At 43.4% G+C, this 15,542-nt stretch overlaps 2 protein-coding genes across 3 annotated transcripts; both read right to left on the reverse strand.

The window, feature by feature from the left end:
* Positions 1 to 926: 926 nt before the first annotated feature.
* calhm3 (calcium homeostasis modulator 3) lies at positions 927 to 4,050 on the reverse strand. The gene is made up of 5 exons (XM_005806585.2): positions 3,982 to 4,050; positions 3,585 to 3,893; positions 3,031 to 3,158; positions 2,817 to 2,944; positions 927 to 1,558 (listed from the first exon to the last, which is right to left on the reverse strand). Exons 2-5 carry the CDS (start codon positions 3,869 to 3,871, stop codon positions 1,112 to 1,114), a joined length of 990 nt encoding a protein of 329 aa, XP_005806642.1. The 5' UTR covers positions 3,872 to 3,893; positions 3,982 to 4,050; the 3' UTR covers positions 927 to 1,111.
* A 1,036-nt stretch (positions 4,051 to 5,086) lies between these two features.
* Positions 5,087 to 15,223, reverse strand: hells (helicase, lymphoid specific). Of its 2 annotated transcripts, none has more exons than XM_023327959.1 (23): positions 14,899 to 15,223; positions 13,779 to 13,879; positions 13,553 to 13,668; positions 13,326 to 13,448; positions 13,179 to 13,220; positions 13,068 to 13,095; positions 12,920 to 12,984; positions 12,780 to 12,821; positions 11,798 to 12,025; positions 11,523 to 11,705; positions 11,289 to 11,432; positions 11,006 to 11,202; positions 10,827 to 10,920; positions 10,595 to 10,756; positions 10,372 to 10,514; positions 8,617 to 8,764; positions 8,445 to 8,528; positions 8,170 to 8,289; positions 6,598 to 6,714; positions 6,281 to 6,440; positions 6,107 to 6,203; positions 5,439 to 5,515; positions 5,087 to 5,331 (listed from the first exon to the last, which is right to left on the reverse strand). In XM_023327959.1, the coding sequence occupies exons 1-23, from the start codon at positions 14,904 to 14,906 to the stop codon at positions 5,249 to 5,251; spliced, it is 2,562 nt and encodes an 853-aa protein (XP_023183727.1). In that variant the 5' UTR covers positions 14,907 to 15,223; the 3' UTR covers positions 5,087 to 5,248. The 2 variants fall into 2 exon arrangements, with proteins under 2 accessions (XP_023183727.1, XP_023183726.1); XM_023327958.1 differs by having other exon boundaries at positions 11,798 to 12,028.
* Between the last annotated feature and the right edge of the window lie 319 nt (positions 15,224 to 15,542).

Raw genomic sequence — 15,542 nt, forward strand, 5'->3', positions numbered from 1 at the left:
TTAGAGCAGCTCTGTGGGATTCTGCGACATCTCTTCAACGTTAACTTGACCAAGAGACAGAGGAAGGACACAGAATCATGATATCCATAACAGGGATCAAATGCAGTCATTTAACGACCATTATTTGGCACATCAGTTTCCCATTATATGTTTCTCTCATGCGTGAGTTGAGGTCCTCAGGCTGCCTTCTTAGGGAGCTGTTCCAGGGCCAGTTCCCCAGCAGAGCAGAGTCAGAGCACGAAGAACAAGGTCTTACAAACACAACCTAGTGAAAAGAATCGGGAAAATGTTCTGAAATCGAAAAGACTTTTTTAAAATTATTCTATCACTGATGGAGCCTGTTAAGAAACAAATTACGTACAATGTGCTAAAGATGTATTCAGACACAAACCATCAATAGTGCAACTAAATATGTTATCGGCATGTTGCGACAGACAAATTGGATTTCTAAGTCAGGATTAATGACAATTAATTGATTTAAATGTCCCACTTAGAATTCAGGGTTTTTCCAGTTGATGTTTCCAACCTGGTCCATTATAAGTAGGGCTGTAGTGATACACTAATCTCACGATACAATATTCTGCTCACAATATTATGATATTCAGTAAATGGTACGATTCAATACATTTTTGCAATATTCTGAAAGATTTTAGAGGGACAGAGTGACTTTGGTGACATTTTGTGACTGTTCCATAGACTTGGATTGAATTAATTGAACTGATGGTGTAATACTGGTGTAATAAATGTTGCTTTTGTTATATGTCTTGTTTAAATGTTAAATGGGTGGCTTTGTGTATTTGCCACTAAAATACAGAAAAGGAACATTTTTATGTCTTATTCACTTATATCAGATAATGTAATTTAATTGTAACTGGTTGTTTTGTTACATGTCATTTTTAATGTACATGTGCAACTGGGAACACGAGGGATTTGAGTAGGATTTAATGCATTGATATTCACGGATGGAAAATCGATACTTTACGAGGGGAAAAAATATCAATAAATATTGTAGAATCGATAAAATTACCCAGCCCTAATTGTAAGGTCCTACTTCCGTGGACAAAATGCAACGAAGCAATAAACAGCAGCCACCAAAACACCGCAGTACATCTTAAACCTCTGAGTATAAAGCCCTCCCTCCTGGGTCCTGCCAGGTGACACACGGCCTGGGTCTGTGTGCAATCCTGGTTACATCCAGTTCAGGTTTACCGTAGTACCACTTGTTGAGCAGCTGGTCCATCTGCACCCGCTTTGTCACCCCATGAAGTCTCTCCTCTGCTTCCTCCAACCTCTCGCCGACGTTGGAGATGAAGGACGGATGTGGAAGACGAAGTATCGAGTCCTCCGTCATGTCCTCGAAGAACTGCACCACACATTTGCGGGCGAAGTCACGCGCGTGCAAAACACAGGTTTCGTCGAAAAGCTTCTGCTCCACGTCCAGGTAGTTGCTCCAGTACCGTGTCTGTAAGAAGGCGGCGTGGTCTTCAAAACAGGGTTTGATAAGGCGTCCCATCGCTCCCAGTATGATAAGGAACAGGAGAATGGACCAGCCAACTGCCTAGAGATGTTGTGGAAAGCAAGCGACACAAAACCATTGTCAACGTGGATATAGGTGGACAAACCTGCTCCACTCTCAGAGGAACGGCCCCAAATTCTGCTTCTCTAAAGGCTTTGGAAACTCTTGCGACTCATTATCTCTGCCTTATTCTCGTTAATGACAGGATTGATATCAGATTTTACTTCATTGAATCACCTGACCTATAGTTGTGAAAGACTACCTTCCAGATGTATTCTGTTGGCTTGTTTTGTCCCGTTCAAATATTTCAGATCATCAAACAAATGCAAAACCCTTTCACTGCCACACAAGTCCATGAGGACACTGGTGTCAACATGTCAGATAAGGGGGTAATATCAGACAAGATAACCTGAGTGAAAACACAAAGTTGAGTTTAGATGACCATTTTATTTATTAAGGGTAAATAGTTCTACCAAAGTCTTAGAATGTCAGTGACTGTGTTTCTCAACGGATCTTGAATTTCTTCACATCTGGGAATCACTTGTTGGTTTTTTTGAGATCTGTCAGCTGACTTCATGCCTACAGAAATATTCAGTTAAGGGAATTTCTTGATTCTACAAGTCTGGCAATAACTAGGCATGAGTTTCCAAAATATGTGGTTAATCGGAGCTCATCTAGGATGTCACTAAGGTGAACACCTTATCGCATGGACCCTAGACAGGTCACCAGTCCATCACACAGTAACACGGAGACAGGACAAACAACTGTACACACACACACACACACACATGCCCGCACATGCCCACACACACACTCACATATGAGGTGACAACTTAGAGAGAGAGAGCAATTAATCAAACAATCATGTTTTTGGACTGTCGGTGGGAGGAAGCCAGAGTGAACCTGAACATGTGCTGGGAGAACATGCAAACTGTATGCAGAAAGAACCCAGGCTGGGATTCAAACCCAGAACCTTCTTGCTGCTAGGCAACAGTGCTACCCATCGTGCAGCTACTCATTTGCAACCAGCGATTTGTTGTCAACCAGGTTATCTCTGCCTGATATTAGCATTTGTTTGATGAACTGAAGAATTTAAATGGGACAACAATAAAAAAATATGTAAAATAAAAACGAACAAAATGTCAGGGGGAATATACTTTTTCACAACCCTGAATGCTAAACAGGAATTACAAATCAGTAGTTGACAGCCGTCCAGAGCAACACCTATATAGAGAATGTACAGAGTGAGTGAAAATGTTGAGATTATGTGTTCAGTTTTTTTTTTTTTAACAGAGCTCACTTGAGAATAACAGCGGACATATCGGGAGACCGCTTTACGGAACGAGCTGTTCTGGAAAATAACGTCCTCTTTGCAGGGCACCTTGGCCATGATCCTAACCACATCCAGACCTGTGTTGTTGGGCACACCTAAGGAGAAATCACATAATCGGCAAAGCATCCAAATAATTGTGCAGCTTGTTGGAAAAAAATTTGTCACTCTGTTTCAAGTTTACCTGAGAAAAGGTCCGGATCGACACTCACGCTGAAAGCACAGATGAAGATCTTGCCGTCCAACAAAGTGACCAGGATCCAGACCATGGGAGCGAGCAGGGCCCTCTGGATCATGGCAGAGAACAGGTATCTGCCAGAAGACGTAGGATGGACATCAGTTACAGATGATCTATTTTGGAAGTTAGTTCATTTGAAACCTCAACATTCAGTTTATCTAAAATGAGAGCGTTCCATCAGACCGGACCTCCAGCGGCTTCGACTCTGGTCCTCTGGTGTCTCTTAACGCCAGACTCTGCAAACCTCGATTTCCAAAAGAAATGGAAACTTTACTTTCATCTTGGAATAACTTGGACCTGGTTCAGAAGGGATTTAACACCAGGTCTGTGTGGTGGACCTTAATGTTCTAACATCAGCTGCTGCCCACTCTTTGTGAATCTGCCCCAACTTCTCGAAGAGCTCTCCTTCACCATCACCTCAAGGCTGCAGTTATTTCTGTTATTGTTCTCTCTTTTTTTGTCTCTAAACAACCTTTGCAGTTAGGAAATCTTGTACTCACTTCACCACCGCAGGATTTTTGGAACGATTCCCAACTGGCCTCATCCACTCGTCCATCATGACACCCGTATGCCGATTGACGAGGACCCCCAGGAAGAAAAAGATGACGGGCGGGACCGTCATCACTCCCAGAGAGTAGAGCTTGTTGTACTGAGGAAGGCACGGGCAGTTAAAGTCAAAGCTGGTGTAGAGCTTGACGCTGACCAGAGCCAGGACGATGCAGATCCCGTTAGAGATGGACTCAGAGTTGGACTGGAAGTACTGGAGGACTAACTTAAGACGCTCCATGAATCAAACGAACTTGCCTGAGCTTTGGGTTGGAAACAAAAATGATTTTCAGTTACAAATCAACAAATTAGCTTAGATCTTATTTGAGAAAAAAAAGACAGATTCCCTACCTGATCTAACTTTTCTGATTCAAGTTAAAAAAAAATCCACAGATGATCCGCTCCTACTAACAACCTCAGTGTTTGTGTTGAGATAATACACAGGGTGTGTCTTTCCAGGATGAATTCACCTCAGCAGGTGACATGGACACACCCTGTCCAGCTCTTAAAGCACCAAGCCATATTTTCAAAGAGCCTGAAACTGGAAAACAATACATAAAGGCATCTTACAGAAAGGGATATGGTGAATTGGAGTAGGAACATTTAAACAATTATTATTTTTTTGCCTCCTGGCAATAAAATGTCACACTGCCAAAAAGTCGATTTATCCCAGTTCATTATTCAAACTCATTTTAAAAGTTGACTTGCAGCATTCACTCCTCCCAGTTGACCATGTAGACAATCACATGGGTTGTGTTGTTGACTTTACTGCAACCCCCACCTCCCCCAATGGATGGGGCGACAGTGGAGAGGAAAAACTCCACTTTAACAGAATGAAACCGCCACCAGAACCAGAACCTGGTTCAGTACAAGCAGCCGTCTGTCACGACCAACTGGGGTTTGAGAAGACGGACGCACAAAAACGGAAGCAGAGCTGGTGTAGGATTACTTCCTACGTTAATGAAGGTGTTTATAGTAAGAGAGCAAGAGTGTGTAGTTGATTAGGCTCAATTTAAAGGCTTTAAGGTGTGAAGTCCAGTTTCTGTTAAATCATGTTTGATATTTACGGGATTTTTACAGCAACTGAAGGTGGCATAGATGCTTTACTTTTTTTAAATTAAAAAGATGCAACAGCTTTATGGATCAAAGTTTTTCTCTAAATGTCCACAGATATTGGCTCATACTTTTATATATAAATAATGAATGATAGAAATATTTTACTTTTTCCAAGATATTCTAATTTCTTTCGCTGAACTGAATCATTGGCATCATTCTGATCTAAGGGACACACACTCTGACCTCTGACCCTGCAGCATCAGGTTACCATGTGGCTGCTTATTGACGGTGGGGAAGCAGGTACTTTCTGCTTTTGTTAAATTTCCACATTAGGGATCACTAGCAGGGTCACAACGATGAAAATGGAACAAGCAAACAAACACGAGGGAATTCCTTTAAATGTCTTCTTACATTTTTAATATCACAATCTCTTTATAGCATTTTACTGTCAAACAAGCATTCTTACAGCAACTCAACAGAACAAAACAGCAGCTCCCAGATCATCTGAGAATGTCGTGGTGGTCTTCCTCAAGGAGGCAGCGCTCCGGACGTCGAACGGCTCTCAGGTCAGCGTGATCTCTGATGACTCTTTGGCGTCGATCACTCTGAAGACTCCCACTTTCTCTTTCATGCTCCTCCGGTTTTCTGGAAACGACAAATTACAGTTAGAAAACACAGGTCCGTGTCTGATGTAGATGTCAGGAGGTGTGCAGAAATTTATCCTGATAAACCAGAGCGCGGTTGCTCCTCACCCAGCAAGTCGCTGCGATCCAGTAAGATCTCCAGATCCTTGTCACTGATCACCTTTCCTCGTGAGGATTTCACCTCCCTAATTTGAACAAACACACACCAAGAGTTGCCGGGTTAAAGAGCTACTTGTTGCAGTGACTGCATGCCGGGTGCTGCGCTGCGTTGCCGTGTTGAGATGTGTTGCATTGTGCTGTGTTGCGTCACGCTTTGGCCTCTCACAATAATCAATAAATCAATTAATCGCATGATAAATTAAAACAAACTCAATCATTTTCACTTACATAATTTATTGTTTTTCTCTCTTTCTACCAAAACCTGGATGATAAAAGTCTTCAGTCTGGCTCGGTGGTCTCAACTTAGCTCTTATTTTGAAGGACAGTCTCGTTTACAGAGACTTCAGGATTCATTTTATGTTTTTGTTTCTCTTTTTATCCATTGTGGATATTTAAAATGTCTTCCGGTGCCAGTGTTAAATGTTCATCAGAGTGTAAAGTTTATTGATCTGTAAGAAAGTGTTCTTGCATTATTACTACTTGAAAATAGTTTCAACACAACAATATTATGGTTTATCGCAGAAACTCCTGGGACTATTTATCGTCCAGGAATATTTGTTATCGTGACGAGCCTGGTTGGCCTGCATTGCGTTTTGCAGCGTTTTGCTGCGTCTTACTTCTCAGGGCCTCTGGCCTGCAGCAGGTCCCGCAGCTCGTCCAGATCGATGCAGCTCTTACTCTGATTCAGCTCCGCCTTCCCGCCTTTGAACTTTTCTGAGAAAAAGAGCAGCACCAAGGTGAGGTCAGGGAAGGTCAGTGATGAGCAGGAAGGCGTCCGTGCCGATGCTTACTCTTGTGGATGACCATCTGTTCCAGCTTCCTCTTGGCCGACGCCCGCTCCAGAATCTTCTGGTCGATGGTGTTGGCCGTCACTAGCCGGTACACCACCACGGGTTTGGTTTGTCCGATGCGGTGGCAGCGGTCCTGAGCCTGCAGGTCCGCCTGAGGGTTCTAAAGCAGGGAGGGAAAGGGAATCATAACCCTGCCTTTGGGTTCCAGCCTTTTGGTTTGCTCCCAAATTAAAAGGAAATAAGACGAGGAGCCAAAATTTGTTTTTTTTAAAATAGAGCACAAGAGATTTTAACTCGTTCCTCAGGTTCCGACCTACCCAATCGCTGTCAAAGATGATAACTGTGTCAGCTGCTGTCAAGTTGATTCCAAGTCCTCCTGCCCTGGTACTCAGCAGGAAGATGAACACCTCTGGGTCAGTGAAAAACCTTTGGATCTGGAAGAGAAAAGGAGATCATATTAGAAAGCAACCATTGTTGTCTGATTTTAAAAGATCTGATGGAGAGCAGCAGCACACGTCCCATTTAATGCAAAAATTCAATTCACAGCTCTCTGCCACATTGCAATCTTAATTTTATTGGGATTTCATGAGACTGATCCACACAAAGTGACAGAAGTGGCAAGTTATTACAAAAAAACCCAAAAAACAAGACACCGGTCTGCAGTCCTATCAAGAGACACACGTTAAACTGAAGCGACAGTCTGGGCAAAGAGCATTAATCATAGAACCAAGGGAACTCTGGAGGAGCTGCAGAGATCCATTACACATTCACTCCTGAGTGACTTTTGGCTCGTTTGTCAGAGTGGCAAAAAAAAAAGTGATTATTGAAAGAAAGCCAGAAGAAGTCTGGATGTCTGAGACACGGCAGCCCCTGAGGAACAAGTAATCCAAAATGCAAAACTCTGTGTGCAAGAAAACCAACACTGCACATCATCCTGAACACACCATCTTGACAAATGGAAAGTGGGACATAGTTGATGTGAATATGAATGGAGCTACATACTGGACAATCCTAGAAAAAACTAGGGCCCAAAGAAATCTGTTATTATTTTTATTAATTCTCCTCCCTCACCCATTCCGACATATCGTCTCATTTATGGTAAAATTATCTCGCAATATCAAATGATGATGTCATTTAACCGGACCTGACCAGTGCAGAGCAAGGTGCTGTGTGGTGATACTTCCTATAGTTGTTTGCCACCTAAAACAAAGAAGACGACAGTTCAGTCTGGATTGGACTGAATTGAATTTCACAGAATTAGCCGACATCTGCGATGAAGTATTGTTGGCCAAAATTAGCTTACATTTGTTTATCCAATTTATATTTTCTTTGACACACTGTACGTTTTGTGGGATTTTGTATATATTTACATATAAATATATATATTTTTTAAAACTTGTTTGGAAGTTACATATTTGTTTGGACAAATCAAAAAAAAGAAGAAAAAAAGCACAAAATCTGGAATATCATCTGTGATATCATTATAGTTGTATGTAAAAAAAAAAAAAAAAGAATATATTGTGATCTGATTTTTGGCAATATCAACTACCCCTAAATCTGCCCAAGTTTATTAAACCAAAAAGCAGGTAATTACATACCAAAGACAAAGATTCACATTTCTGTTATTCAGGTTTCACAAACAACAGCGCTGTGATTCGGCTTTTCTTAAAAGACTGTGTTACATGAGAAATGTTTAATCTACTGTAGAAATATTTAAGTCAGTGACATAAATTGATAATAAAAGAATAACAGGGTGTAAATAGTTTTGAAAAGCACTGACTTGTAGCCCCACTCAGTCCTAAAATCGTAACTCTGTTTCTGTGACAGGAAACCTTGTTGCCTTATAGAACAATAATAAAATCAATGGTTCTCCATCATTTCAAACCTACGTTCTCGTCTCTTTCGGTGTACGGCATGCTGCCATCTAACCGGCTGTATCGGAAATCTCGGAGGTAGCAATAGTCCATCAGAATATCCAAGATGGACGTCATCTGGCTGAAGATCAAAACCTAACAGTGGAGCAAACACAATGATCTGAATGAATGAAGCTCAGAGACTAAACATGAGATTCTGCTGCCTCCACACAGGGCTAAGACAACGTGGCAGGAGAACTGACAGGCAGAACAAGCGGTTAACATTTGACGTCTTCTAGAGACATGACTACCTTGTGTCCTCTGTTCTTCAGAGCGGGCAGCAGCCTGTCCAGTATGAGAAACTTTCCTGAGGTCTGAACCAACTGCTCATCAATCTGCAGAGAAAGTAAAAAAAATTATTTAATCTCTCCAAACTTCAGTCTGCAGCTCAACGGGCTACAAGAGAAATCACAGCGACGTCACCTTAAACTGCTGTGTGACCGGGTCCAGGGGGTACTCCACCAGGTACGGGTGGTTGCAGCATCTCTTCAGCACCATCAGCACGTTCTGCAACTTCAACGTGATGTCAGCTTCCGGCGGGGTGGAAATGTCCAGCACCGGTGGCGAGGGGCTGAGGAGGTTCAGAGAAATGAAACCCAGAGCTCAGGCTCAGCTTATGTTGTACGTAACAAATCTGAAACATTCGGCAGATCGCCTCAACAGACGCCGACGTCATCCAAAACCTCTGCTGTCAGGGTACAGCGGATCGGCGGGTTAGGAACCACAGCCGCCTGCCAACAGCTAAAATCTGACAAAGCGCGAGAGGCCAACTAGAAATGCTTAGAAATGCCAATGTTTACAGCCAATATTGATCCTTTGCAGCTGCGTCTCTTGATCCTTCAATGCACCATGACGGACGTCGAAAGTGAGGGTTGGGAGTTTTGAACAGAGCGAATGAAGTTGTTTTCCCAAGTTGTTTTTGTTAATTCGTGGCTTCTACTTGTTGGAGTCGAGCTCATTTGTCTGGTGAACGTAACACACCTGGCTGGGGCTCATAGACGGCGGCATTTACAAAAGTTTTAAACAACTAGTGTAGAAACCGAGCTCATACCTCCTCCCTCCTGGCGTTTTGATCAAATTGATGATTTTGCCTGAATTCACACCACATGATTTTTATCACCATGTCATAAGCAGCACTTCCTGTTTTACACCTGAGCAGCATTGAAAACGTACAAGGTTTGCACCGAGTACAAAAGACTAGGAGCAAACCAGTTTTATAATGGTTAGTACTTTAATACACACAGTGGATCTTAGCATTATCACAGAAGTTAATATCCAGACCTGGTCTTCCAGGTTTTTCCACCAGTGTAAAATAAGCCTGGCAGACCACCAGGCTTTACTTGTGTCCCCACCAGGCTAAGCGTAGTTTGTTTACTTATTATACGATTTTTATAACTAGTAACATTGACCGCAAAGAGTCTGTTTGGTGAAACTGGTGGAAGCACATTGGCAACGTAGTTTTGTCGGCATGTGAACACAAGGAGACCGACGTCAGGTCTCCGTAACCACTGACCGTCTCTACAGTAACCACTTCAGCAAATAAAGTGGTCACGGATAAAGGATCAAAACATTTTGATTAGAATGAAACAACTTAAATTTGAAAATTTTATATTTATTTTAATTGTATATTTTTTTATGTTGGACTTTTTTTTTAAGACTGCAGTTAGTGTTTAGGCATTGCTAATAATATCTAATGTTTTCTGGGGGAAAGCCTGGGTCATCCCCATCTCCACTCTTAGGGGTTCAGCTAATCAGCACCACGGAAAATGCTGATCCTGGGTTGGTAGAATCGGCAGTCAGTAGCTCTGTGCATGTGGAAGTTTTAGATATGTTCTATAACAACATCAAAAACCATAAACAACATCCCTTGTTTATGGTTTGAGAAAGTCAAACTGATACATAGTGACTCTTCCATCCCTACTTCAACCATTATTTCTAGTTTCCATTCCAAATTCAACCATGTGATTAATAATTTTAAAATATCACTTGATAATCATGTATTATTGAAAGATTGGAAGATATATACTTCAACACCAACCACAGTCTTAAAAAATGTAAACATTTTTAAAAGCCTTAAATAAATAAGCAATCCTAAGCCTGGTGGGGGAACAAGTAAAGCCTGGTGGCCCACCAGGCTTATATTACTCTCGGGGAAAACCCTGTCAGACAGTTCCTGACCTGTTCTCGGCCTCCTTACGGACTCTCTCCAGGTACTTCATCAGAGCCGCCTGTGTGTCGCTCTCCGTTTCACTGTAGTCCACCGATCTACGAGTGCGACGTTTTGGTCTGCCATCTGGTGTCACTGGCACAGGAGCCTCTTTCTGACAGGAAAAAAACTGAGAATTTCTGACACCGGAAGCTTTTATTGGTGGAGAAATCCAGAGCTGTCAGCAGCCCTTACCTTCTCCTTTCCCAGAACCTTCTCTATGGTCTTGTTGACGACTGCGCTGTAAAGGGTCTCCTGCTTTGTGGTCAGAGGGGCGTACACTATGATCTCCTTCTTGGGAGGAACCTCAAGAGTCACATCTGTCTTCAGCCTCCTCAGGAGGAATGGGGTCAGAATCTTGAGACAGAAAACATGGAAACGATGAAGGATGCTCCTTCCTCTGCCTCTCTCTTTGTCTCTGTCTCACCTGGTGCAGCATGCTCAGGATGTTCTGCTCCCGTTCTGCCACTACCACGTCATCACCTTCACCAAGGGAGTTGATGTCAAACCAGGACTCAAAGCTGGTCAAAAACAGGACAGAAAAACAAGCTGCTCATGCTGAGAGGGACTCTACACCCAGCTCTAGACATCCAGATGTATAATCACCTCTTCAGGTCATCAAAGACCTCAGGGAGGAGGAAGTTGAGGAGGGACCAGAGCTCAGCCAGGTTGTTCTGCAGCGGTGTGCCAGTCAGCAGCAGCTTGTTGTCGGTGGGCAGCATCTTCAGCTCGCGCACCAGCCGACAGTTCAGGTTCTTGATCCTGTGGCCCTCGTCCACTATCAGGTACTTCCACTGGAGATGCTGGAGGCAGAAAGCATGGATTCCCAAATTCTGTCTTCACTAATACTTCCGACATCCAGCAGGTGATTCTAGCTTGAAGGTCTTACCTGCAGAAACTTTCTGTCAATCATGGAGATCTCGAAGGAAGTGATGACAACAGGAAACATGTTGAGCGGCCCCTGAGACCTGCGGACCTGCTTCAGCAGCTTGGACCTCTCTGGCGGAGTGCCATGATAAAGCATCACTGATATCTTGGGAAAGACGTGCAACACAAATCAGACTGCCGCTCTACGTCTGGCACCGGCAGACCTAGAGAGGCTTCCCATCGTTCGTCCCGTTACCTCTGGTGCAAAGCGCTTAAACTCGCTGATCCAGTTTGGTACTGTGGAGAGAGGAGCCACCACCAGGAAGGGGCCCATCACCTTCTTCTCTACCATCATAGCGATGTGGGCAATGCACTGGATGGTCTTCCCCAGCCCCATCTCATCAGCCAGGATGCCATTGATGCCATTCTCCCACAGCATCTGCAGCACAGAGGGAATAGAGACTGCTGGGTAACCGCGTGGCACCAGGAGCGATTCCAAACCCGCCACATCCGGACCCGCACCCCGCTTACCCTCAGCCACTCCACGCCTTCGATCTGGTACCACCTCATCACTCCGCCTGTGAACAGCTGGGGCTGCTGGACGGGGACTGGCTGCCCGTTCACCTTCCTGTCGGGGTCCAGGAGATGCTTGGCGTTCTCTCGAACCGTCTCCGACAGCCGGCTTTTGATTTCCTCGTTGGAATCGCTCATTTTTTCAATATCCTCGGCGTCGAGTTTCTTCTGAGCCGGAGCGTCATTCTTCTGGAAAAAAGCGGCGAGGTGATGGAACTGATCGACACAGACTGAACGCTGAGAGAAGATTCTTTTGCTTTTTTTTTGTCTTCCTGCACGTCATCAGAACAATTTCGACATGTCCCAGCTTCTTTACTTTTGGGAGATCGGTGATCGACAAATGCTGACACACCAGGTCAAGTCTGCAGGTTTGCAGTTATCAATAGACACCCCACTGCTGCCAACTCAGTGACTTTGTTGCTATGTTTAGCAACATTTCAGACAAAAAAAATGCTACCGGTCAAATCAGAATCGGCAGGTCAGGTTTTTGAAAGACTGGTGGTCAGCCAGAAATCAGTGGAGCCCTGCTTATAAGAATCAGTCAATCACAGAGCTCCCACATTTAAGGAAATGGGGGCTGATTTATCAGATTTATGACTCATGGACACATGATGGATCTGGCCTTTACCAGTCATGGAAAAGACTGAATATTTATGGATGACGGTTATGATTCTTATCAAATTATTTTAGAATGAGGCTTACAGATCAAATATGAGAACAACATAAAGACGCACTTTATGTTTTTGGGATCCCATTTTCAAAATATTCCGTCCAGGTGAACAGTACTGCAAAAGAAAGCTGTCATCGCACTGGTAGTTAGTGCTTCCCATCTGCATGGGGAACACTAACCTACTACTGTAGAGTTATTATAGGATTAAAGCCTGAATACAAGTCATTTGAATCACAGAATATGGAGCAGTCACAGTAAAAGCAGCTTTACCCCTTTCTCCACTTTTGATCTCTTCGCTTGAGACATGATTTCCTGCAAAAAAACAAGGAAAAAAAAAAGAAACACACATAAAGCAGAAGTCGAGTCAAGAGGAAAACGGGACAAAATGAGGAATAAGAAAATGGGCATACTTCTTTTGTCATAACATCAGCTATTTTAAAGTCTTCATCCCTCCTCCTCTTCTTCTTCTTCGCATCTGGACGGAGAGGAACAAATTTGACGGTCGGGATCCTCAACATCGTCTAATGACGTCTCTGAAGGAGCAAAAGTTCAGCTCACCTGTCCAGGTCTCTGCACCACTCCCAGCCTAAACCAACAAAAACCAAACAGTTTGTGATGAGATGGGTTGGTCACTGCTAAGCTGAATACTCCCAGTCGCCAGTTGCTCACCTTCATGGCCTTTTTCTCCAGCCTCTCCTTCTTGAGTTTCTCCTGAAACACGGAGTCAGGCATTAGCATCCAGTGGTCATAACAGAGGGCTTTCACACTCACACTCACACACTCACACACACACACACACACGCACACACACATTACCTCATTCTGCTGCTGCTCCATCTTTGTCAGCAGGAATTTAGAGTAGATGTTGCTCTTCTGGAGCAGATGCTGGAGTCTCTTGAAGCGCACATTCTGCGAGTCCCTCTCAAACGATTCCTGTGCCTTTAGACATTTTATTAAACAATTTCAAGCAGCTGCTCAACTCTAATCTGCACACACATGCAGAGTAACAGTAAATGTGTTGCTTTGCGGAGGAAGTTGTGCACCTTTTTCATCATCTCCTTCTCTTTTCGCTCCCCTTCCTCCATCAGCTGGTTCTCTTCCTCCTCCATTTCCTTGGTAATGACCACCTCGGGAACGTTCTCCGACTTCACGCTCCCGTCTAGAGCCGGGAAAACAGAACACCCTCCGGTGGTGAATTTCTTCAGAGTGAAATCAACCTGCTGAATCCATCAAACTTCATATTTTAAAAAATACAACACGATGATTTACCTGCCTGACCCCCAGTGGTCTCCATGGCCGTACCGTGGGGCTCCTCAGACTCATCTGGTTTGGGGCACTGAGGGGACGCACTTCGAGTTTCCTCCTTGATGCTGAAAAGAAATAAGAAACACAGGATGTGTAATGAGTGAGGGGGAGGAGGGGGAGGCTCAACAATGCAGTGGTTAATGTTTGGTAAACATAGGCTTTCAGCTGCATAACGGTTCTGTGGAACCAAAAGCGTAATGCCATTCTTGGATCAAAATTGGGCTTAAAACATCCATCAGACTCCAATTTCCTTTAGTGCTGGAAGTTTTTAATAGGTCCGAGTTGTGCCAGGGGGAAACAGCGCTATCAGGTCGGTGTGCACCGATAAATTGACTTTCTTAACTTTGGCTGATCAGACAATAATTCGATCTTATCTACCTCCACAAGGTCTGAGTTTCAGCCACTGGCCCAAGGTTGTCGATACTGGACAGCGTATTTAGAAAGGAACTTTACTTACTTACATTCTTTAAAGCCCATAATCCAGCTGTTCAATAGTGATTAAACTAGCACGCAACAATTAATTGCAATCCTTGTTAATGCTGCACTAATGTGAGCATATAGGAGTAACTGTTGGGGTGGAGACAATGAAGCTGTTGTAAACCCAGAGCACTGCTGCATCCTATGTGCATAATGGAGCGTCATCACAGATCCTTCCTCCCGTTGATAGACGTTATAACAAACTTTATAAGTGTTCACATCCCTGCAGATCTTTTTTTCTTTTCATTTCTCCTAAAGTCTCTTGTTGCGTTTAATGCACAAAAACACATTTTGCTCATTAAAGATCCCACAGAGTAGCAGCTTTTCTTTAGATAATAAATTTGCCCTTTCTGTATAGTATCTCATTCTTCCGTCTTTCTATCATCCTCGTTACTTTGAATATGCATTCAACCTGCCGTTTATACATTTGAATGAAAAATAAAGGATGTTTCCATTCAACTAACTCGGTGAACGATAAGCAAACATTGACTTGTTTGTCAAAAATATCCAAGCTTTTATTATGAACAACTATTAGTAGGGAAATTTCATTTCAACGTAAAAGAAACAAAAATGACACTTTGAAGACGCCGACACTTTATTCCCTTACCTGCTCATTGTTGTCCACGACGAAGAAAGACGGCTCCGTTATACAAATATATATTTTTAAAAAGGCCTAATTTCAGCTTTCAGACAACTTTACGAACAGTTTCTGCTCAGCAAACGTAGTCACACACACAGGTTATTCAAGCAGCCATGCTGTCCAGGTCGCCGAATGGTCAAGTTAACCTTATCTTAGAGGAAACCCTGGTTCCACAACACACATGTACAATTTTGCTCAAATAGAGCGACTCTGAAACACAAGATAGCTGAATAAACCTTGTCTGGTTTCGAACGCACCGCTGGTTCGACAGAAATGCCATCCGCCTCGCACTACAGCGACAAACATTTGCTGCGCATCCGGTCGCTGAATTTTCAAAATAAAATTATTCGCGCGAACCACCACATTGAAGAACAAGCCACTATACTGCCAAAGACTTTTATAGTGAAAGGCAAGGAATTATGTCTTCCTGCAAACTTGTCTCACTTGGTGCAGACGCGGAACATTCGGAGGGGCGGGGCTTCTGCATTTCCCGCCAGTTGAGACCAAACCATTATCCCTAAAACCGGGGCAAGAGGACGACTTCACGCGATGCATAATGTCGGAGGTCTACCAAACAACACTTGCAAATAATTACACACAAATATGCATGT

The sequence above is a fragment of the Xiphophorus maculatus genome, chromosome 22 (genome assembly GCF_002775205.1).
Source record: "Xiphophorus maculatus strain JP 163 A chromosome 22, X_maculatus-5.0-male, whole genome shotgun sequence".
NCBI lineage: Eukaryota > Metazoa > Chordata > Actinopteri > Cyprinodontiformes > Poeciliidae > Xiphophorus > Xiphophorus maculatus.